The following is a 23,685-nucleotide window of genomic DNA, read 5'->3' as shown; positions in this document are numbered from 1 at the left end:
GATGGTATGAATTGGAAGTAACCAGCAACTGAGGTAACAGAAGAATGCAGTATTACCTTTTTAAAAAGTGGATAATCTTGAAAGTCATTTTGTAGTAAAATTTAAGTTATCAGGATTCTGTCTTAATATTGGTTTGTGTACCTCTTCCTACATGCTGGTGATGAATCCATTACCATTCTTTCATCCCCCATAGTCTATATGTGCTTTTGAGTTAAGACAACAAATAGTGGTGCTGTTTGCCCTGGAGGAAAGATGTATGTCTGTTGGAGGGGGATCACTAATTTGTTTTTATATTATTTATTTTTTGAAAGACAGATGAGCAACTGAAAATGTCAAGTAGGCAGTTGATTATATGGATCAGGAGCACAGAAGAGTAGTGTCTGAGTAAATGTGAATCATGTCAGTAAATTATCTATCTGGGGAAAGATGTGAAGTGAGATGAGAATGTGGCCCAAGTCCATTTCCTGAGGACCTACAATGTTTCAAGGATACTGAAAAGAGCAAAAAAAAAAAAAATTTGAGTAAAAGGAAATGAAAGTACAGTTTAAAAAAACTCAAATTGGAGGGAGTGGTTGATCAGCAGTGACATGTAAGATCAAGTAAGAAAAGGATTGTTGGTGATTTTATTTGTTTTTTGTTGAGTTTTTTTAGAAAGATGCTAGTCAAGTAAATAATGCTGGGTAAATTGCTCTTTAATAAGTTTATTTTCAAATTTACATACAGTAAAATTCATTTTTCATGCAAGTTTCTCAGATGAGTAGAGTTGTGTAACCACCACCATAGTCAGATTAGTCCCATTATCCCCTGACCTCAGTTCTCATTGCTGCCTACCGCTAGGCCTAAACTCTGACAATTACTAATTCCTTTTCCATGCCTTATCGTTTTACCTTTTCCATAATGTCTGATAAATAGAATCATACAGTATGTATGCTTTTGAGGCTGTTTTCTTCCCATTAATTGTATAATGTATTTCAGATTCATCCATATTGTTGAATATATCAGTAGATTGTTCTTTATGTGTTGCTGGGTAGTATTCTCCATTTCATTGCTGAGTAGTATTCTATTCTTTCTCCATGTTGAAGGACATCTGGAATGTTTCCAAAAAGCAATTAGGAACAAAGCTGCTATATACATTCATTTATAGGTTTTTGTGTTAACGTAAGTTCCCATTTATCGCAGGTAAATATTCTTACTGTCTTTCGACATCCATGATTTCCCATAAGAAATATTAAAAAAAAGAGAAATCTCTGTTATTCAATGTGATGTCTATGTAATGTGTTTTTCTCTCATTGCTTTAGAAACTTCTTTTGATTTAGTGTAGTTTAATTAAGATATGTCTTGGGATGGCTTTCTTTGATTTTATACCTTTTGTGTTTCCCTGAGCTTCGTGAAATTGTAAATTTATGTCTCTTACCAAATTTGGGAAATTCTCAGCCATTTTTAAAAAGACAGCTTTATCGAAACATAATTCACATACCACATAATTCACCCATTTAAAATGGACAGCCTTATGGTTTTTGGTATACAGTATTCACAGATATGTGTAACCATCACCACAGTCAATTTTAGAACATTTTTTGTCACATCAAGAAGAAACCTTCTACCTTTTGGTTGTTACCTGCATCTCCCCATCCCCTAGCCCTAGGGAACCACTAATATACTTCCTATCTCTACAGACTTTCCTCTTAACATTTAGTATGAATTGAATTGCGATTATTGAATTGCCCATGAACAGTATGAAAAGGCAAAAACATAGGACACTGAAAGATGAACTCCTCAGGTCGGTAGGTTCCCAGTATGCTACTGGAAATCAGTGGAGAAATAATTCCAGAAATAATGAAGAGACAGAGCAAAAGTAACAAAACCACCCAGTTGTGGATGTGAGTGGTGATGGAAGTAAAGTCTGATGCTGTAAAGAGCAGTATTGCACAGGAACCTGGAATGTTAGGTGCATGAATCAAGGCAAACTGGAAGTGGTCAAACAGGAGATGGCAAGAGTGAATGTTAACATTCTAGGAATCAGTGAACTAAAATGGACTGGAATGGGTGAATTTAATTCAGATGACCATTATATCTACTACTGTGGGCAAGAATCAATTAGAAGAAATGGAGTAGCCATCATAGTCAACAAAAGAGTATGAAAAGCAGTACTTGGATGCAACCTCAAAAAGAACAGAATGATCTCTATTCATTTCCAAGGCAAACCATTCAATATGACAGTAATGCATGTATATGCCCCGCCCAGTAATGCTGAAGAAGCTAGAGTTGAATGGTTCTGTGAAGACCTACAAGACCTTCTAGAACTAACACCCAAAAAAGATGTCCTTTTCATTATAGGGGACTGGAATGCAAAAGTAGAAAGTTAAGAAATACCTGGAGAAACAAGCAAGTTTGGCCTTGAAGTACAGAATGAAGTAGGGCTGAGGCAAATAGAGTTTTGCCAAGAGAACACACTGGTCATAGCAAACACCCTCTTCCAACAACACAAGAGAAGACATGGACATCACCAGATGGTCAGTACCAAAATCAGATTGATTATATTCTTTGCAGCCAACAATGGAGAAGCTCTGTATAGTCAGCAGAAACAAGACTATGGCTCAGATCATGAACTCCTTATTGCCAAATTCAGACTTAACTTGAAGAAAGTATGGGAAACCATTAGATCATTCAGGTGTGACCTAAATCAAATCCCTTACAATTATACAGTGGAAGTGAGAAATAGATTCTGGGGATTAGATCTGATAGAGTGCCTGAAGAACTATGGACAAAGGTTCATGACATTGTGGAAGAGGCAGGGATCAAGACCATCTGCAAGAAAAAGAAATGCAGAAAGGCAAAATGGTTGTCTGAGGAGGCCTTACAAATAGCTGTGAAAAGAAGAGAAATGAAAGGCAAAGGAGAAAAGGAAGGATATACCCACTTGAATGCAGAGTTCCAAAGAGTAACAAGGAGAGATAAGGAAGACTTCCTCAGTGATCAGTGCAAAGAAATAGAGGAAAACAATAGAATGGTAACAACTAGAGATCTCTTCAAGAAAATGAGAGATACCAAGAGGATATTTCATGCAAAGATGGGCACAAAAAGGACAGACATGGTACCGACCTAACAGAAGCAGAAAATATTGAGAAGAAATGGCAAGAATACACAGAAGAACTATACAAAAAAAAGATCTTCATGACCCAGATTATCATGATGGTGAGATCACTCACCTAGAACCAGACATCCTGGAATATAAAGTCAAGTGGGCCTTAGGAAGCATAACTACGAACAAAGCTAGTGGAGGTGATGGAATTCCAGTTGAGCTATTTCAAATCCTTAAAGATGATGCTGTGAAAGTGCTGCACTCAATATGCCAGCAAATTTGGAAAACTCAGCAGTGGCCACGGGACTGAAAAAGGTCAGTTTTCATTCCAATCCCAAAGAAAGGCAATGCCAAAAAATGTTCAAATTACCACACAATTGCACTCATCTCACATGCTAGCAACGTAATACTCAAAATTTTCCAAGCCCAGCTTCAATAGTATATGAACTGTGAACTTCCAGATGTTCAAGCTGAATTTAGAAAAGGCAGAGGAACCAGAGATCAAATTGCCAACATCCATTGGATCATTGAAAAAGCAAGAGAGTTCCAGAAAAATATCTACTTCTGCTTCACACAAACTGTGGAAAATTCTTCAAGAGATGACCTGCCTCCTGAGAAATCTGTATGCAGGTCAAGAAGCAACAGTTAGAAGTGGACATGGAACAATAGACTGGTTCCATATCAGGAAAGGAGTAAGTCAAGGCTGTATATTGTCACCCTGCTTATTTGACTTACATGCAGAGTTTAGTTCAATTCAGTCGCTCAGTCGTGTCTGACTCCTTGCGACCCCATGAATCGCAGCACGCCAGGCCTCCCTGTCCATCACAGACTCCTTGAGTTTACTCAAACTCATGCCCATTGAGTCGGTGATGCCATCCAGCCATCTCATCATCTGTCGTCCCCTTCTCCTCCTGCCTCCAATCCCTCCCAGCATCAGGGTCTTTTCCAATGAGTCAACTCTTCGCATGAGATGGCCAAAGTATTGAAGTTTCAGTTTCAGTATCAGTCCTTCCAATGAACACCCAGGACTTATCTCCTTCAAGATGGACTGGTTGGATCTCCTTGCAGTCCAAGGGACTCTCAAGAGTCTTCTCCAACAGCACAGTTCAAAAACATCAATTTTTTGGTGCTCAGCTTTCTTCACAGCCCAACTCTCACATCCGTACATGGCCACTGGAAAAACCATAACCTTGACCAGACATACCTTTGTTGGCAAAGTAATGTCTCTGCTTTTTAATATGCTATCTAGGTTGGTCATAACTTTCCTTCCAAGGAGTAATCATCTTTTAATTTCATGGCTGCAGTCACCATCTGCCGTGATTTTGGAGCCCCGAAAAATAATGTCTGACACTGTTTCCACTGTCTCCCCATCTATTTCCCATGAGGTGAGGGGACCGGATGCCATGATCTTAGTTTTCTGAATGTTGAGCTTTAAGCTAACTTTTTACATCATGAGAATTGCTGGGATGGATGAAGCACAAGCTGGAATCACGATTGCCAGGAGAAATAATCAGTAACCTCAGATATGCAGATGACACCATCCTTATGGCAGAAAGTGAAGAAGAACTAAAGAGGCTTTTGATGAAAATGAAAGAGGAGAGTGAAAAAGTTGGCTTAAAGCTCAACATTCAGAAAACTAAGATCTGGTCCCATCACTTCATGGCAAATAGCTGGGGAAACAGGGGCAGACTTTATTTTCATAGGTTCCCAAATCACTGCAGATGGTGACTGCAGCCTTGAAATTAAAATGCAGTTGCCCCTTGAAAAAAAAGTTATGACCAAACTAGACAGCATATTAAAAAAAAAAAAAAAAAAAAAAACAGAGACATTACTTTGCCAACAAAGGTTCATCTAGTCAAAGCTATAGTTTTTCCAGTGGTCATGTATGGATGTGAATGTTGGCGTATAAACAAAGCTGAATTAGTTTGCAATCCCACCAACAGTGTAAGAGGATTCCCTTTTCTCCACACCCTCTCCAGCATTTATTGCTTGAAGATTTTTGGATAGCAGCCATTCTGACTGGTGTGTAATGGTACTTCATTGAGGTTTTGATTTGCATTTCTCTGATAATGAGCGATGTTGAACATCTTTTCATGTGTTTGTTAGCCATCTGTATGTCTTCTTTGGAGAAATGTCTGTTTAGATCTTTGACCCATTTTTTGATTGGGTCATTTATTTTTCTGGAATTGAGCATGCTCAGGGCTGGCTCACTGGGAAGACCCAGAGGGATGGAGAGGGAGGTGGGAGGGGGGATCGGGATGGGGAACACATGTAAATCCATGGCTGATTCATGTCATGGCATGTAGTGGCAAAAACCAGTACAATATTGTAAAGTAATTAACCTCCAATTAATAAAAATAAATGGAAAAAAAAAGAAAGCTGAGTACTGAGGAAATGATACTTTTGAACTGTGGTGTTGGAGAGGATTTTTGAGAGTCTCTTGGACTGCAAGGAGATCCAGTCTGTCCATCCTAAAGGAAATCAGTCCTGAATATTCATTGGAAGGACTGATGCTGAAGCTGAAACACCAATACTTTTGCCACCTGATGCGAAGAACTGACTCATTTTAGAAGACCCTGATGCTAGGAAAGGTTGAAGGTGGAAAAGGGGATAACAGAGGTTGAGATGGTGGTTGGCATCACGGACTTGATGGACTTGAGTTTGAGTAAGCTTCAGGAGTTGGTCATGGATAGGGAGGCCTGGCGTCCTGCAGTCCTTGGGGCTGCAAAGAGTTGGACATGACTGAGATACTAAACTGAACTGAACTGAACTCACACATTATAATATTTTTGTTCTAAAGTTTTTTTTTTTACGTTTGATTATTTTGTAGTTTCTTTTTCTCTGCCTATAACTGTTAACCTTCCCATTCAGGTGTGTTTATTTTTACCCCAAAGAACATAATTATAATTGCTACTTAAAGTGCTTGTCAGATATTTCCACATTGGTGTTATCCTGGAATTGATACCTGTTAATTTTGATCGTTTCAGCATTTGGTGTGGTTAGATTCAGACTCCCAAATTCTGTCTCACCCTCTCTGGACGATGGTTCCTGTGTTAAATATGTTTTCAGAGTGTTTGGGTCAGCAAGTTGGCATATGCCGTGCAGTGCCCAGTGGTTTAGTCTGAGGCTTGAGGAGTTCAGTTTTCAAAACCTTTGTTAGACTTCTCTGATTTTTTTTCCACGTACATGCTGTTTGTTGTTGAGTCCAGGACTTGTGTCTGTTCATACACAGTATTAAGGAATTTCCTTTTCCCATTCTATCATCTCTGTGATTTCTTTTATGGATTCTCCAATTGGCAAGGACCTTTTATTCTTGTTCCTCTGACCAGAAATTTGAGTTTATCTCATTCTTAGCCTTTCATGCTGTTACGTAGCTTTGCACTGTTGGGGTGAAATGAAGGAGAGAGTGAAGAAAAACAACAGGTATTACCCCCTATAATGTTCTTATAGGAACCTCTTTTTCTGGTTCCTCTGATCAGAGACAGAGGTTTTCTCATGAATTATGCTTGCCTTGGAACAAGAATGATAATCAAAGAAGAACAACAAAAGTGGGGAAATAAAGTTGCCGTTTTCTTTATGCTCACCAGCTGAAAAGTATGTCTTTTTCTTGTCCTCTTGAAATTTTCTTTATGTAGTTCCATGACTCAGTCTATCCTTGAGTCATAATCAAGAGATAAAGGTAGAAAATAAACCCAAGAAACTCACTAGAGTACTAGTTATTATTCAAATTTTGATTTCCCCCTCTAATCTGCTTGCTCTTATTTAGTTTTTAAAGGCCTCAGGTAGTTGCTTTTTATGTTTTGTCCAGAGTTTTTAGTTAATAATCCGAGGAGAGATAGTCTTATTCCATCTTGGCTGTCACCAGAGGCTCTATTTAGTTTACTTTCTTCTCTTTATAATTAAAAAAAAAAAAAACGAACAAACTGAGGAATCTTATAAATAGACAATGGTAAATTTTAATTTTTAGGCCATCTTGCTGTTGCTTAATTTTCCAATATCTTATTTAAGAGATCGGTGGTTGACAGACTTGTTCTGTAAAGGGCCACATAGTAAATATTTTAGGCTTCACAGGCATAGGTTCTCTGTGAACTGTTCAATACTTCTGTTGAAGTGAGAAAGCAGCCATAGGTAATATGGAAACAAATGGATGTCTCTGTGTTCCAGTAAGCTGTTATTTATAAAAACAGTGGGCCAGTTTGGACCATGGACTACAGCTTGCAGACCCTTAATCTAAGTTCTCCACGCTTACTCCTATCTGAGGTATTGCTTGAAGAGTATTATTACCCACTGAGCTTTGTATGTTGAAATAATTTTGTTTCCATGGCCATTTATATTTTTCTCCTATACTTTATTATTTCTTCTGTAGAGTAATTCAATATTTAGTTGAACTGATTGAAAGGAAAGGAATTCATAACAGTGTAATTATATGATACCCTTCCCATCCTTATTTACTTAGACTATATCTTCACAATAAATTTCCTCTGAGACATTTTTCCTGTCTTATAAATATTTGATTTGGGACAGTCCTAATGAAAGTATACAGGTCATCTGTTTAGTATATATTCATTAATCATAACAAAGCTCTAAACAATATGAAATGAAATACACAGCTCTGAAATTCAAGGATTCTTAAAGATAACCCAGAAATCATATTAAAAATGTTCCTTTTCTAAGTACTTTCTATGTGTTCTTTGTCCTTTTGTGTTTCATTAAGTGTGGGTCTTGTTAAATTGTGAAGGGCAGCCTAAGGTTGTATTTTTTTCTTAGTTACTACTCTTGTTCTAGTACTCTTGAACTTCAGTTTTGAACAATATTTTTCAGGTGAATGGTCTTAAAATGGTTGATGAGCCAATGGAAGAGGGAGAAGCAGATTCTTGCCAAGTAAGTACTCACATTATTAAGCTACATTTTTCAAATATAAGGGCAAAGAATAGTATGAAAGGAGACAATCTTATGTCAATTAAAGAAATGTATTTAGCTAAGTTAATAAGCAAATCCAATTCTTAATAAAGTAGCAGTACTTCAAAGTATAGGATAGATTTTTTTGGTAGAAATTCTTATCCATAAATTTTATTAAAACATCTTTATTGGAGCATAATTTACATGCCATGAAATTTACCCATTTTAAGTTTAGCGGATGAAATATTTATTGCCAATATCTGAGTAACTGGATTAAAATTCAGAGTCCTCTGAATTAAATAAGACTGTCTAACTATAGGGTAGAAAGGAGATCTAACATGAAAATATTTAACTAAAAGGATAACCTGAGTTCAATTGAAATCTATTACCTAGTTTTCAAAAAGAATTGCATGTAAATTATTTCAGAAATTTCTAACTATTTTAAAAGACTGCTTAACTATTTAATATTAGGCCATTCTATGCAAGAATTGTAATCCTAGTCTCTCATTTTATAAGATCTCATTACATAGAAGAGTGTTCTTAAGATTTTAGGGAGGGTCTGACTTAAGTAGGCTTCCCTGGTGGCTCAGAGAGTAAAGATTTTGCCTGCATGCAGGAGACCTGGGTTCAATCCCTGGGTCAGGAAGATCCAAGAGAAGGGAATGGCTACCCACTCCAGTATTCTTGCCTAGAGAATCCCAGGGACAGAGGAGCCTAGAGGGCTACAGTCCATGGAGTCACATTTGAGTTGGACATGACTGAGCAACTAACACTTCCATTTACACTTTTTGACTAGACATCCCCATGGATGTTGATATTTTGATTGTCATTTCTGTGCTTTACGTCATAGAATTGTAGTTTTTTTAAACCTGGAAGGAGACTCAGACATTGTATTCTATAATACCTTCATTGTATAGATAAGTCTACTGAGACCTGTAGAAGTTACTGTGATTTATACCAGGCCATAAGACTAACAGGTAGCAGAATCAAGACTTAATGACCCAGTGTGCCTCCTATTAGGTCAATTGTGCATTGTGCAGATGCAAAGATGTGGAAAATAAGGAAAACAGTTTTCTTTCTTTTTTTTTTTAGTTGTGGATAAAATCATCTTTCATGTCTTTTATCCCTCTGAAACTGGTTAAAGTGAATTTTTCTCAGATAGGAACCAGCAGAGAGATTTAAATTGGGTTTGTCTAACACTCTCTTTTGAAATGTTCTATGTAAAAATCAGCTTTCTCTGCAGATACTGATGATGTAACAATAATATCAGTTCTGATTAACAAGGTGGGAGGTAAAATGTTATCATTTTAGCTTTTGTAATGTACATAATAACTTATGTTAATTTTGAGTACAATTAAATGTAAACTTATATGAAAATCATCTAAAGCTGTATCTACAGATCATATGGGCTAAGGCATAGTAATATTTATGTTGCTAGTTTATAAAAGAGTGTAAGGAAATACAAAGGTAATGGGGAAGGGTGTATTTCAGTATTAATAAATTAGCAGGAAAATGCCATGCCCCACACCACAGGAGGAGAATGTTTGTATGTGTGTGTATGTATGTATGCATGTGCACATGTGTAGCCAATGTAAACACATAGACATATACACAGGGTTATAGTTAAATACTAATTTTAATTAAAACTGATGGTACAAATGAACTTACTTATAAAACAGAAATAGAGTCACAGATGTAGTAAACAAACTTATGGTTTCCAAAGGGGAAAGAGTGGGGAGGGATAAATTGGGAGATTGGGTTTGACATATACACACTCATATATATAAAGTAGACAACTAATAAGAACCTACTAGAGAACGCTACTCAGTACTCTGTAATGACCTATGTGGGAACGGAATCTAAAAAAGAGTGGATATATGTACATGTATAGCTGATTTGCTTTGCTGTAGAGCAGAAACTAACACAACACTGTAAGTCAGCTGTACTCTAATAAAATTATTTTTAAAACATGAGGCAAAACATATAGTTTTAATGGAAAGACAGTAAAAATGTAGTGTTGGATTCTAATGCCATTTATATTAGGCAATCAACTTCAGTGGCTAGAAAGGGGAATCTAAAATTTTGGTGAATAAAGCACCTAGAATCACTTTCAAGGATTTGATTTAATCTGTGGCCTAAGTTTTCTGAATTTAAAACATTATGTATTTTTTGCTGTGTGATGTTTAGATATTTGTTTTGTGACAAATGACATGGGTGATAAGAAACACTAGCTATAAATATATCATCCCTCTTTTTAATGTTTTCATATATAGGAATGTTTTAGTGGGGGGTTTGTGGTTGCCTATTCCAATGTGATTCTGGCAGCTGTGTCTTTTTCTGATTGGCTTTAAAAAAAAAAATGATGATGGGTTCATGTCAATGTATGGCAAAAACCACTACAATACTGTAAAGTAATTAGCCTCCAACTAATAAAAATAAATGAAAAAAAAAAAGAGTCAGACACGAAAAAAAAATGATGGTGGGTTATAGAGACTGCTCTATGATGTATAGATTCTTTAAACAGTATTCTTCAAATTTGAGCTTTATATATTATTTCCTATGTGGCGTGATGCTGTTTTGTATTTAGCTAATTTAGATAGCCAGTCTGCTCCATCTCATTTATGGTAGATGTAGACTTTCATGGTTATTAGATTTCTTCAATTAAAACAAGCAAAATTAAATAAAATGCTTCCCATACTCTATATATCTAGCATATGATTAGCAAAGCTGAATTATAGTTAATGTAGTTTTAATATATCTAGATTTGTTATGAAGAATTGTTCCATTTCTCAAGATAGCCTTTACATTTGGTAAGTATTCAGTAATAGGTCACTAGTAAAAGATACCTGATATCATATGTCACTACCTAGTCCCATACTTCTCCAAACATGATCCAGGTTAGAAAAAATATGTTAGGATTCTTCTTTAGTAGATGACTAACATGAGTTAATTTTTTATGTTGTCAAAATAAGCATGGTCTTATTTGGCTTTTGAACCATTATATTCACTTTTTAAAAAAAATCATTTATTTTAATTGGAGGATAATTACTTTACAATATTGTGATGGTTTTTGCCAAACATCAACATGAATTGGTCATAGGTATACATGTGTCACCCTATCCTCCCACATCCCTCCTACCCTATCCCTCTAGGTTGTCCTAGAGCACGGGCTTTGGGTACCTTGCTTCATGTATCAAACTCGCACTGGTCATCTATTTTACATATGGTAATGTATATGTTTCAATGCTATTCTCTCAAATCATCCCACCCTCTCCTTTTCCCACTGAGTCCAAAAGTCTGTTCTTTGCACCTGTGTCTCCTTTGTTGCCCTGTGCATAGGATCGTTGGTAGCATCCTTCTAGATTCTATATATATGCATTAATATACAGTATTTTCTTCCTCTTTCTGACTTATTCCACTCTGTATAATAGGCTCTAGGTTCATCCACCTAATTAGAACTCACTTAAGTGTATTCTTTTTTGTAGCTGAGTAATATTCCATTGTGTATATGTATCACAACTTCCTTATCCATTCATTGACTGATGGACATCTTGGTTGCTTCCATGTCCTAGCTATTGTAAATAGTGCTGCAGTGAACACTGGAGTACATGTGTCTCTTTCAGTGATGGTTTCCTTGGAGTATATGCCCATCAGTGGGATTGCTGGGTTGTATGGCAATTCTATCCCCAGTTTTTTAAGGAATATCGACACTGTTCTCCATAGTAACTGTACCAGTTTGCATTCCCACCAGCAGTTTTAGAGGGTTCCCTTTTCTCCACACCCTCTCCAGCATTTATTGTCTGTAGAACTTTTAATGATGGCCATTCACTAGTGTAAGATGATACCTCATTTTGGTTTCGATTTGCATTTCTCTTAAAGTTTGTATGGAATGCTTATTATTCTCTCAAATAAAATACATATTTTTAACACTACCAGTATTTTAGTAATTTCCAAAGGTGATGATTAGACATTTGTTGATTTTATTAGCACAAAGTCAGCAATATTTTTAGTCTCTGATTTTTTTTTAACTTTTTATTTTATATTAGAATATAGCAGATTAACAATGTTTTGATAGTTTTAGCTGTACAGTGTAGTGAATCAGTTACATATATATATAGATATACATATAGATGTTTCAGTTTAGTTCAGTCACTCAGTCATGTCCTACTCTTTGCGACCCCATGGACTACCCCACACCAGGCCCCCCTGTCTATCACCAACTACTGGAATTTACTCAAACCCATGTCCATTGAGTCGGGGCTGCCATCCAGCCATGTCATCTTCTGCTGTCCCCTTCTCCTCCCACCTTCAATCTTTCCCAGCATCACAGTCTTTTAAAATGAGTTGGTTCATCACATCAGGTGGCCAAAATATTGGAGTTTCAGCTTCAGCATCAGTCCTTCCAATGAATATTCAAGACTGATTTCCTTTAGGATGGACTGGTTGGATCTCCTTGCAGTCCACGGAACTCTCAAGAGTCTTCTCCAACACTACAGTTCAAAAGCATCAATTCTTCAGCACTAAGCTTTCTTTATAGTCCAAGTCTCACATCCATACATGACTACTGGAAAAACCATAGCTTTGACTACATGGACCTTTGTTGGTAAAGTAATGTCTCTGCTTTTTCATATGATGTCTAGGTTGGTCATAAATTTTCTTTCAAGGAGCAAGCGTATTTTGATTTCATAGCTGCAGTCACCATCTCCAGTGATTTTGGAGCCCCTAGAAATCAAGTCTGTCACTGTCTCCACTGTTTACCCATCTATTTGCCGTGAAGAGATGGGACCAGATGCCATGATCTTAGTTTTCTGAACGTTGAGTTTGAAGCCAAATTTTTCACTCTCCTCTTTCACTTTCATCAAGAGACTTTTTTTAAAAATATTTTTAAAAATTTTATTTTATTTTTTTAAGAGGCTTTTTAGTTCTTCTTCACTTTTTGCCAGAAGGGTGGTGTCATCTGCATATCTGAGGGTATTGATAGTTCTCCCAGGAATCTTGATTCCAGCTTGTGCTTCATCCAGCCCAGCATTTCTCATGATGTACTCTGTATATAAGTTAAATAAGAAGGGTGGCAATATATAGCCTTGTTGTAGTTGTTTCTCGATTTGGAACCAGTCTGTTGGTTCCATGTCCAGTTTTAACTGTTGCATACAGAATCCTCAAGAGGTAGCTCAGGTGGTCTGTTATTCCCACATTTTGTTGGGATCCTCACAGTGCAAGGCTTTGGCATAGTCAATAAAGCAGAAGTAGATGTTTTTCTGGAACTCTCTTGCTTTTTCAATGATCCATCGCATGTTGGCAATTTGATCTCTGGTTCCTCTGCCTTTTCTAAATGCAGCGTAAACATCTGGAAGTTCACAGTTCAACGTACTGTTGAATCCTGGCTTGGAGAATTTTGAGCATTACTTTGCTAGCGTGTGAGATGAGTGCAATTGTGCAGTAGTTTGAGCATTCTTTGGCATTGCCTTTCTTTGGGATTGGAATGAAAACTGACCTTTTCCAGTCCTGTGGCTACTGCTCAGTTTTCCAAATTTGCTGGTATATCGAGTGCCGCAGTTTTGGTGCATCATCTTTTAAGACTTGAAATAGCTCAACTGGAATTCTGTCACAACCATTAACTTTGTTCATAGTGATGCTTCCTAAGGTCCACTTGACTTTGCCTTCCAGGATGCCTGGCTCTAGTTGAGTGATCACCCCATTGTGATTATCTGGGTCATGAATATCTTTTGAGTATAGTTCTTCTGTGTATTCTTGCCACCTGTTCTTAATATCTTCTGCTTTTGTTAGGTCCATACTATTTCTATCCTTTTTGTGCCCATCTTTGCATGAAATGTTCCCTTGGGATCTCTGATTTTCTTGAAGAGATCTCTAGTCTTTCCCATTCTGTTGTTTTCCTCTATTTCTTTGCATTGATCGCTGAGGAAAGCTTTCTTATCTCTCCTTGCTATTCTTTGGAACTCTGCATTCAAATGCCTATATCTTTTCTTTTCTTCTTTGCCTTTAGCTTCTCTTCTTTTAACAGATATTTGTATATGTGTATCTATATATCCATATGTATATCTATATATCTATATACATACACACATATATGTCTATTCTTTTCTCATTTAGGTTGTTGCATAATACTGAGAAGAGTTCCCTGTGCTATACAGTAGGTCCTTGTTGGTTATCTACTTTAAGTATGGCAGTGTGTAGATCTCAGTCCCAAACTCCCAAACTGTCCCTTTCCCCCACCTTTTCCCTGGTGACTCAGCTGGTAAAGAACCTTCCTGCCAGTGCAGGAGATGTAAGAGACATGGGTTCAATCCCTGTGTTGGGAAGATCTCCTGGAGAATGGAATGGAAACCACTCCATTATTCTTACCTGGGAAATCCTGTGGACAGAGGAGCCTTTCTGTCCAGGTAACCATAAATTCCTTCTCTAAGTCTGTGAGTCTATAAATTCATTTGTGTCATTTCTTTTTAGATTCTGCTCATAAGCAATATCATATGATATTTCTCTTTCTCTGTTTGACTTACTTCACTCAGTATGAAAAGTTCTAGGTCCATCTATGTTGCTGCAAATGGCATTATTTCATTCTTTAATCCATTCCTCTGTTAATGGGCATTTAGGTTGCTTCCATGTCTTGGTTATTGTAGACACTACTGCAATGAACATTGGCATGCACGTATCCTTTTGGGTCATGTTTTAGTCTGGATATATGGTCAGCAGTGGGATTTCAGGGTCATATGGTACCTCAATTTTTAGTTTTGGAAGGAACCTCCATACTATTCTCCATAATGGCCGTACTAATTTACATTCCCACCATCAGTGTATGAGGATTCCCTTCTCTCCACACCCTTTGCAATATTTACTCTTTGTAGATTTTTTGTTGATTGCCCTTCTGGCTGGTGTGAGTTGGCACTCATTGTGGTTTTGATTTGCATTTCTTTAATAAATAGCAATGTTGAACATCTTTTCATATGCCTCTTGATCATCTGTGTGTCTTCTTTGGAAAAAACATCTATTTAGGTATTATGCCCATTTTTTGTTTGTGTTGTTTGTTTCCATGAGGCTAAGCTCCATGAGCTGTTCATAAATTTTGGAGACAAACCTGGTATCTGTCATATCATTTGCAAATATTTTCTCCCAATCTGTGGGTTGTATTTTTGTTTTGTTTATGGTTTCCTTTGTGGTTTAAAAGCTTTTGAATTTAATTAGGCCCCATTTGTTTATTTTTTTTTTTTACTTTCATTGCTCTGGGCATGGATTGAAAAATATATTGCTTCAATTTATGTCAGAGAGTGTCCTGCTTAGGTTTTATCCATTTTGAGCTTATTTTTGTGTATGGTATTAAAGAAAGTTCTAATTTCATTTTTTGCATATAGCTTTCCAGCTTACCCAGCATCATTTGTTGATGAAACTGTCTTTCCTCCATTGTATAATCTTGGCTCCTTCCTTTTATCATAGATTAATTGTAGGTGTGTGGGTTTATCTCTGGCATTTCAATCTGACTTTGTTGAGCTATATGTCTGTTTTTGTTCTAGTGCCATATTGTGTTGGTGACTATAGCTTTATAGTATAGTCTGAAGCCAGGGAGCCTGATTCCTCAAGGTCCTCCCACCACCACTCAGGATTCCTTTGGCTATTCAAGGTCTTTTGTGTCTCCATATAAATTTTAAGATTTTTTTTTGTTCTAGTTCTGTGAAAAATGCCATTGGTAATTTCTTAGGGATTGCATTAAATCTATAGATTGCCTTAGGAAGTATAGTCATTTTCACAGTATTGATTTTTCCAGTCCAAGAACATGGTTTATCTTTCCGTCTGTTTGTGTTATCTTCTATTTCTTCTATTAGCATCTTATAGTTTTAGAAGTACAGGTCTTTTGTCTCCTTAGGTAGGTTTATTCCTAGGTATTTTATTATTTTTGTTTCAATGCTAAATGGGTTTGTTTCCTTAATTTCTCTTTCTGATCTTTCATTGTTAATGTGTAGAAATGCCACAGATTTCTGTTGTAAACTGCAACTTTACCAATTTCATTGATGAGTTCTAACAGTTTTCTCCCAGGTCTTTAGGATTTTCTATGTATAGTATGTCATCTGTACATAATGACTGTTATTACTTCTTTTCCAATTTGGATTCCTTTTCTTTCTTTCTCTTCTCTGATTGCATTAGCTAGTACTTCCAAAACTATGTTGAGTAAAAGTGCTGAAAGTGGACATCCTTGTGTTGTTTTGATCTTAGAGAAAATGCTTTCAGCTTTTCATCATTGAGTATGATGTTAGTTGTAGGTTCAGTTGTATAATGTTAGTTGTAGGTTTGTTGTAGATGGCCTTTAGTATGTTGAGATATATTCCCTCTTTGCCCACTTTCTTGAGAGTTTTTATCATAAGCGGGTTTTCAATTGTGTCAAAAGTATTTATCCTTTTCTTCCAGATTGTCTAGTTTATCAGCATACAGTTATTTGTCATAGTCTCTTATGATCCTTTGTAATTCTGTGGTGTCAGTTGTAACTTCTCTTTTTTCATTTCTAATTTTATTGATTTGAATCCTCCCCCTTTTTTTCTTGATGATCCTGGTAAGGGATTAACAATTTTGTTTATCTTTTCATAGAAGCAGCTCTTAGTTTCATTGATCTTTCCTATTGTTTTCATTGTCTCTGTTTCATTTATTTCCGTTCTAAACTTATGAGTTCTTTCCTTCTACTGATGGGTTTTGTTTGTTCTTTCTCTACTTGCTTTAGTTGTAAGGTTAGGTTATTAATTTGAGATTTTTCTTGTTTCTTGAGGTGAGCTCTTATTCGTATAAATTACCCTCTCAGAAATGCTTTTATTGCATCTTACAGGTTTTGGATTGTTGTGGTTTCATTTTCATTTGTCTCTTGGTGTTTTTTGATTTCCTCTTTGATTTCTTTGGTGATCCATTGATTATTTAGTAGCATGTTGTTTAGCCTTCAGGTGTTTGTGATTTTTTACAGGTTTTTTCATATAGTTTATTTTTAATCTCATAGTGTTTTGGTCAGAAAATATGCTTGATATGCTTGCAGTTTTCTTAAAGTTACCAAGGCTCGCTTTGTGGCCCAGCATGTAGTCAGTCTTGGAGAATGTTCCCTGTGTACTTGAGAAGAATGTGTATTCTGCTGCTTCTAGATTGACTGTTCTATAAGTATCAGTTAAGTCTATCTAGTCTTATGTGTCATTTAAGGCCTGCATTTCTTAGTTATATTCTGTCTGGATCATTTGTCCATTGATAAAAGTGGTGTGTTAAAGTCCCTTACTATCATTGTATTGCTGTCAGTTTCTCTCTTTATGACTGTTAGTATTTGCTGTATACATTGAGGTACTCCTATATTGAGTGCAGATATATTTTCAACTCATATATCTTCTTCTCGGATTGATCCATTGATCATTATGTAATGTCCTTCTTTGTCTTTTATAATAGTCATTTTAAAGTATATTTTGTCTGCTATGAGTATTGCTACTCCAGCTTTCTTTTGATTTCCATTTGCATGGAATACCTTCTTCTGTCCCCTCACTTTCAGTCTGTATGTGTCCCTAGAGCTGAGGTAGGTCTGTCTCATGTAGACAGCATATATACAGGTCTTGTTTTTGTATTGATTCAGCTGGTCTCTGTCTTTTGGTTGGAGCATTTAATCTATTTACCTTTAAGGTAATTACTAGTATGTATCTTCTTGCTGTGATTTTCTTAATTGTTTTGGGTTTGTTTTTGTGGTCTTTTTCATCTCCTCTTTTATTCTTTTCTCTTTTTGTTTGATGGCCATTTTTGTGTTGTGCTTGTGTTGCCTTTTCTTTTATATGTGTGTATCTATTGTAGTTTTGGGGTTTGCTGTTCCCATGAGGTTTTGATATAGCAGTCTATATGTGTACAAGGTTTTTTAAGGTGCTGGTCTCTTCTCCACCAAGAGGAGTTCCTTTAGTATTTGTTGCAAAACTGGTCTGGTAGTACTGAATTCTCTTAGCTTTTGCTCTTTGAAAAGTTTTTTATTTCTCCATCAAATCTGAATGATAGCCTTGCTGGGTAGAGTATTCTTGGTTGTAGATTCTTCTATTTCATCACTTTAAATGTATCTTACCACTCCTTTCTGGTTTGTAGAATTTCTATTGAGAAATCAGCTCATAACCATGTTGGTGTTCCCTTGTATGTTATTTTTTGTTTCTCCCTTGTTGCTTTTAATATTTTTTCTTTGTCTTTAATTTTTGTCAGTTTGATTATTATATATCTTGGCATGTTCCTCCTTGGATTTATCCTGCTTGGCACTCTGTACTTCTTTGACTTAGGTGATTGCTTCTTTCTCATGTTAGGGATGTTTTCAGCTATTATCTCTTCAGACATTTTCTCAGGTCCTTCTCCCTCCCTTCTCCTTGGACCCTTATAATGTGAATGTTGTTGTGTGTAATGTTGTCCCAGAGGTGTCTTAGACTGTCTTATTTTCATTCCTTTTTCTTTATTCTGCTTCATGGCAATAATTTCTACCATTCTGTCTTCCAGGTTACTTATCTGTTCTTCTGACTTAGTTATTCTGTTATTGATTCCATCTAGAGTATTTTTCATTTCAATTATTGTATTGATCATCTCTGTTTGTTTATTCTTTAGTTCTTCTGGGTCTTTGAGCATTTTTAACATCTTCCCAATCCTTGCCTCGTTTCTTTGAGATCCAGGATCATCTTCTCTATCATTTTTATGAATTCTTTTTCCAGAATGTTGCCTATCTTCACTTCACTTGGTTGATTTCTGGGGTTTTATTTTGTTCTTTCATCTGCGACATAATCTATTGCTGTTTCATTTTGTTTAACTCACTTCAGTTGTGACTTTTGCTCCACAGAGTACAGGACTGTAGTTCTTCTGCTTCTGGTGTCTGTTTTCTCATCAGTTCAATTCAGTTCAGTTGCTCAGTCGTGTCCGACTCTTTGCATCCCCATGAATCACAGCACGCCAGTCCTCCCTGTCCATCACCAACTCGCAGAGTTTACTCAAACTCATGCCCATCGAGTTGGTGATATCATCCAGCCATCTCATCCTCTGTCATCTGCTTCTCCTCCTGCCCCCAATCCCTCCCAGCATCAGGGTCTTTTCCAATGAGTTGACACTTCGCATGAGGTGGCCAAAGTACTGGAGTTTCAACCTCAGCATCAGTCCCTCCAATGAACACCCAGGACTGATCTCCTTTAGGATGGACTGGTTGGATCTCCTTGCAGTCCAAGGGACTCTCAAGAGTCTTCTCCAACACCACAGTTCAAAGGCATCAATTTTTCAGCACTCAGCTTTGTTCACAGTCCAACTCTCACATCCATACATGACCACTTGAAAAGCCATAGCCCTGACCAGATGGACCTTTGTTGGCAAAGTAATGTCTCTTCTTTTTAATATGCTATCTAGGTTGGTCATAACTTTCCTTCCAAGGAGTAAGCGTCTTTTAATTTCATGCCTGCAGGCACCATCTGCATTGATTTTGTAGCCCCCCAAAATAAAGTCTGACACTGTTTCCACTGTCTCCCCATCTATTTCTCATAGGTGAGGCTATATAAAAGGCTTGTGGAAGCTTCCTAATGGGAGGGACTGGTGGTGGGTCGAGCTGGATTTTGTTTCCCTATTGGGTAAGGCTATGCTGAGTAGAACTTTAATCTGCTCATATACTGATGGCTGGAGCTTTGTTCCCTTCATGTTGGTTATTTGACCTGACACTGCCCAGCACTGGAGCCTGCAGGTTGTTTGATGGAGCTAATGTTGCCCTTCAGGAGGGCTCATGCTAATGAATCCTTCCCCAAACTGTTGCTATTGTCATCGTTGTCCTTGCAGCGAGTCACAGCCACCCCTCACCTCTGCAGGAGACCCTTTAATACTAGCAGATCGGTTTGACCTGGTCCCTTATGGGGTTATTACCTTTTTCCGCTTGGTCTTGGTACATATAAGACTTTGTGTGTGCCCTCTAAGAGTGGAATTTCTGTTTTTCCCTGTGCTGCTGAATTCCTGTAGTCAAATCCCAGTGGCCTTCAAAGTTAGATGCTGGGGATTCCTCTTCTCATTGTTGAACCCAGGTTGGGAAGCCTGACACAGGGCTCAGAACCTTTACTCTAGTGGGAGAACTTCTGTGGTGTAATTGTTTTCCAGTTTGTGGGTCACGCATTTGATGGGTATGGGATTTGATTCTGTTGTGATTGTATCTCTCCTTCCATTTTGCTGTGGTTTCTCCTTTGTTTTTGGGTATCTTTTTTGGTAGGGTCCAACGTTTTTGTATTGATGCTGGCTCAGCAGTTGTGATTCCAGTGCTCTCACAGGAAGGGTGAGAGTAATTCTTCTACTCTGCCATCTTGAGCTAATCCCCCTTTTTCAAAAGACTTTAAATTTATTTACATTTTTATTACAGATATGTAAATGTTGCATTTAACTGAAAATGTATATTCAAAAGGACAAAACTGATTCCTGATATTTTTAAGCCCTAAATTTCTAATTTTAGAAACCATTATTGACATGTTTCTCACATAAGAATCCTTTAAATACTCTCTCAGAAGTGTATTTTAATTAAACTTATATGTAGCTATAAGTGGGGAATATGTTAAGTTGAAGTGCCTTCTTCCTATATGGTTTGTTTTTCCTTCCTCTGTTTATCTTTTCATTTAGCTTTGTTGTGCTTCCACCTAATAAAATCAGTTTTCAAAAAATTCCTAAGAGTGACTCATCTTCAAAAAAATTTTCGAAGCAGCAGTGTATTTGGTGGTTTGCTTTATACTTTATCAGTATGTTTTTCCAGTGTTCATTGTTGGCTCCCTAAATTGAAAAACATGATCACAAATTTTCGATGTCAGAGCATATTATTTTGGTTGCAGTTGAAGCTTTATAGTTTTTCTGTTTATCAATAATTACTATGATGTTCCCAAAAAAATTTTCTAACTCATAATTATCCTTGCCTAAAATTTGTCATTTGATGTTGGAAAGAATAGTAGTCCCTATTTCAAAGTTATTAAATTTTAATTTTACATTACCAACTTTTTTATGCAGATTAACTAAAATTAGGTACTGTGTATTAGTTTTCTAGGGCTGTCATAACCAAGTGCCACATACTAGGTGATTTAAACAACAAATTTGTTTTCTTTCAATTCTGGAGACTGTAAGTTTAAGATATTGGCAGGAGTGGTTTCTTCTGAGTCCTCTCTGCTTGACTTGTAGATGGCTGTCTTGACTTGTAGATCCCTGTGCCTTCACGTGCTTTTTCCTGTGTGTCTGTGCCCTGATTTCTTCCTCTTATAGAAACACCAGTCATATTGGACTAAGGCCCACCCTATTGACCTTTAAAGACCCTATCTCCAAATACAGTTATATTCTGAGGTACTGTGGGACTTCAGCATATGTATTTGAGGGGGCATGTTTCAGTCCATTATATATTATATACCTTTTTGTCTTGTTAAGGAAAATGTTATTTCTGACAGCATTTGCTTTCCTGAAGTCCTCAAGTCCTAGTATATAGCTTAGTGACTAATGCATAGCATGTGCTTTATGAGTGTTCTTGATGTTTTTGAGTGAGTAAATAAAGAAAAGCAAGTATTTTGAGAAGCTAAGTATCATGAGAAGATAAGATAATAATAATACAACATTATTATACCAGGATAGGAACATTTTTTCAAAAATGAATAACTCTTAGGAAAAACAAATGGATCACTGATAAGTTCATTACTACTTTATTTTGTGTTTAATTGTGGCCACTCTCAAGCTTTCAGAATGGTATAGAACCAGAAGAAAGCGAGATGGAGGAAGAAAGGAGGATTGAAGTTGAGGTGGGGGGAGAACATTTAAATAGTAAGCATTAATGTATGTAACTTTGGGGAAGCTGAGAAGTGTTGGGCAATAGACAATAATAGGGCAGGGAGCAGGTGAAATAAGAAAGACCAGAATTGGAAATGATGACACTGGAAGGTACCAGATAAATTTGACAGAGCAAAAGAGCTGCTGCTGCTGCTGCTGCTGCTAAGTCACTTCAGTCGTGTCTGATTCTGTGTGACCCCATAGACGGCAGCCCACCAGGCTCCCCCGTCCCTGGGTTTCTCCCGGCAAGAACACTGGAGTAGGTTGCCATTTCCTTCTCCAATGCATGAAAGTGAAAAGTGAAAGTGAAGTCGCTCAGTGTGTCCGACTCTTTGCGACACCATGGACTGCAGCCTACCAGGCTCCTCCATCCATGGAATTTTCCAGGCAAGAGTACTGGAGTGGGGTGCCATTTCCTTCTCCACAAAAGAGCTAGTTGCATACAAATACTGAAATAATTTTGTAATAATTAGCCAGTTGTGTGTGTGTGTATGTGTGTGTATATTTGTGTGCACATGTTGTCTAACTATATATATCTTAGTGCTCAATTGCTCAGTCATGTCCAACTCTTTGTAACCCCATGGACTATAGCATGCTGGGCTGCTCTGTCCATTGGATTCTCCAGGGAAGAATACTGGAGTGGTGGTCATTTCATCCTCCAGGGGAGTGCCTTAAAAAATGCATATGCCTGAGTTCCCTTTCTAGTTCTGATGAACCATAATCTCTGGGGGTGGGACCCGAATTTGTGTGTTGAATAAATATTCTAAAAGTAATTTTTTAAAACTAGAAAATTTGTAAATTGCTGTCTAAAAGACAAACTAACCATAATTTAGTAATGTAATACATATAGCTATTTGTCTGGGAACATATATCTATAAAAGGCAGATGGCCAGTCAGTAAGTTAATATCAGCAGTTTTTAAAAGTACAGATTCTGGGATCATTATGCCCTTTATTTGTGTTGAGTATAGCACAGTATAATAAAAATATGAATCATGGGGAATTCCCTGATGGTCCAGTGGTTAAGACTCCATGCTTCCAGTGCAGGGAACATGAGTTCAATGCCTGATTGAAGAACTAAGATCCCACATGCCACATGACATGGCCAAAAAAAAGAATACTGATCATGAATAATATGGAAAATTATTTATATTCCTCACACTCTTAAGGAAAAAATGCTTATATTATTAAATTTAGATATATTGTTATAACAAAGTCAGTTCTATTCAAATTTGACATAATTCCATTATTCTGAATGAATCTGCTATTTCCCCATTCCCTTTATGTATTTTAAAAAATAAATTATTCGTATATATTTTTCTGTTTTGTAAAAGGCAATTAAAGATAATTTTGAAGATTCTTACTGATTTTACCTTTACAAATCTTTCTTCTTAAAAATAAGTTTTTTTTTTTTTTTTCCGTTCCCATTTTATGAAATTGGTTGGATTGTTTTGGGCTGTCCACTCCCACAGGTCAAACAATTATTGTGCTAAGCATTAGGAATGCAGAGTTGAATGTGATATTACCTGGATACAGGAAGCTCACTGTCTAGTGGGAAAGAAAATGTAAGCTGTTAGGACTCAGTGTGACAGTATTATATGGTGGCTATCGGGAAAAGTCTTTTCTAATCTAGAGCATTTTCATGTCAGAAATTTTATTGTGTAATACTGCTAAAAATTGAAGGACATATTACATTTTTAAATGATGGGCGTATATGGATTTTAATTAGAAGAGGCATTAGACAGACATTTCCGTTCAAAGATTTGGTGAATCTTAGTTTTGGTGAAACGAAGTAGGATGGAATATAGCTGTTACTTAGCTCTGAACATTTTTTAAAAAAATGATGTTATGACCCATGTTTTAATGATGATTGTGAATGTGGCAGAAACTGAAGTGCCTTGTTAAACGT

General features: G+C 36.8%; 1 protein-coding gene across 7 annotated transcripts in view; it reads left to right on the top strand.

The window, feature by feature from the left end:
• RPS6KA6 (ribosomal protein S6 kinase A6) overlaps positions 1-23,685 on the top strand; it is a 167,717-nt gene that overhangs the window by 29,738 nt on the left and 114,294 nt on the right. For 6 of the 7 annotated variants that reach the window (XM_065915252.1, XM_065915254.1, XM_065915251.1 and 3 more), the window contains one exon: positions 7,904-7,963. The exons of the other annotated variant lie outside the window; for it this stretch is intronic. In XM_065915252.1, coding sequence (XP_065771324.1) covers positions 7,904-7,963 — 60 coding nt within the window. The remainder of the gene's footprint in view (positions 1-7,903; positions 7,964-23,685) is intronic. 7 annotated transcript variants of the gene reach the window in all.

This window comes from Muntiacus reevesi, chromosome X, assembly GCF_963930625.1.
Source record: "Muntiacus reevesi chromosome X, mMunRee1.1, whole genome shotgun sequence".
Classification (NCBI taxonomy): Eukaryota; Metazoa; Chordata; class Mammalia; order Artiodactyla; family Cervidae; genus Muntiacus; species Muntiacus reevesi.
The sequence above is the reverse complement of the archived record's forward strand: the minus strand, read 5'-3'. Positions and strand labels throughout refer to the sequence as shown.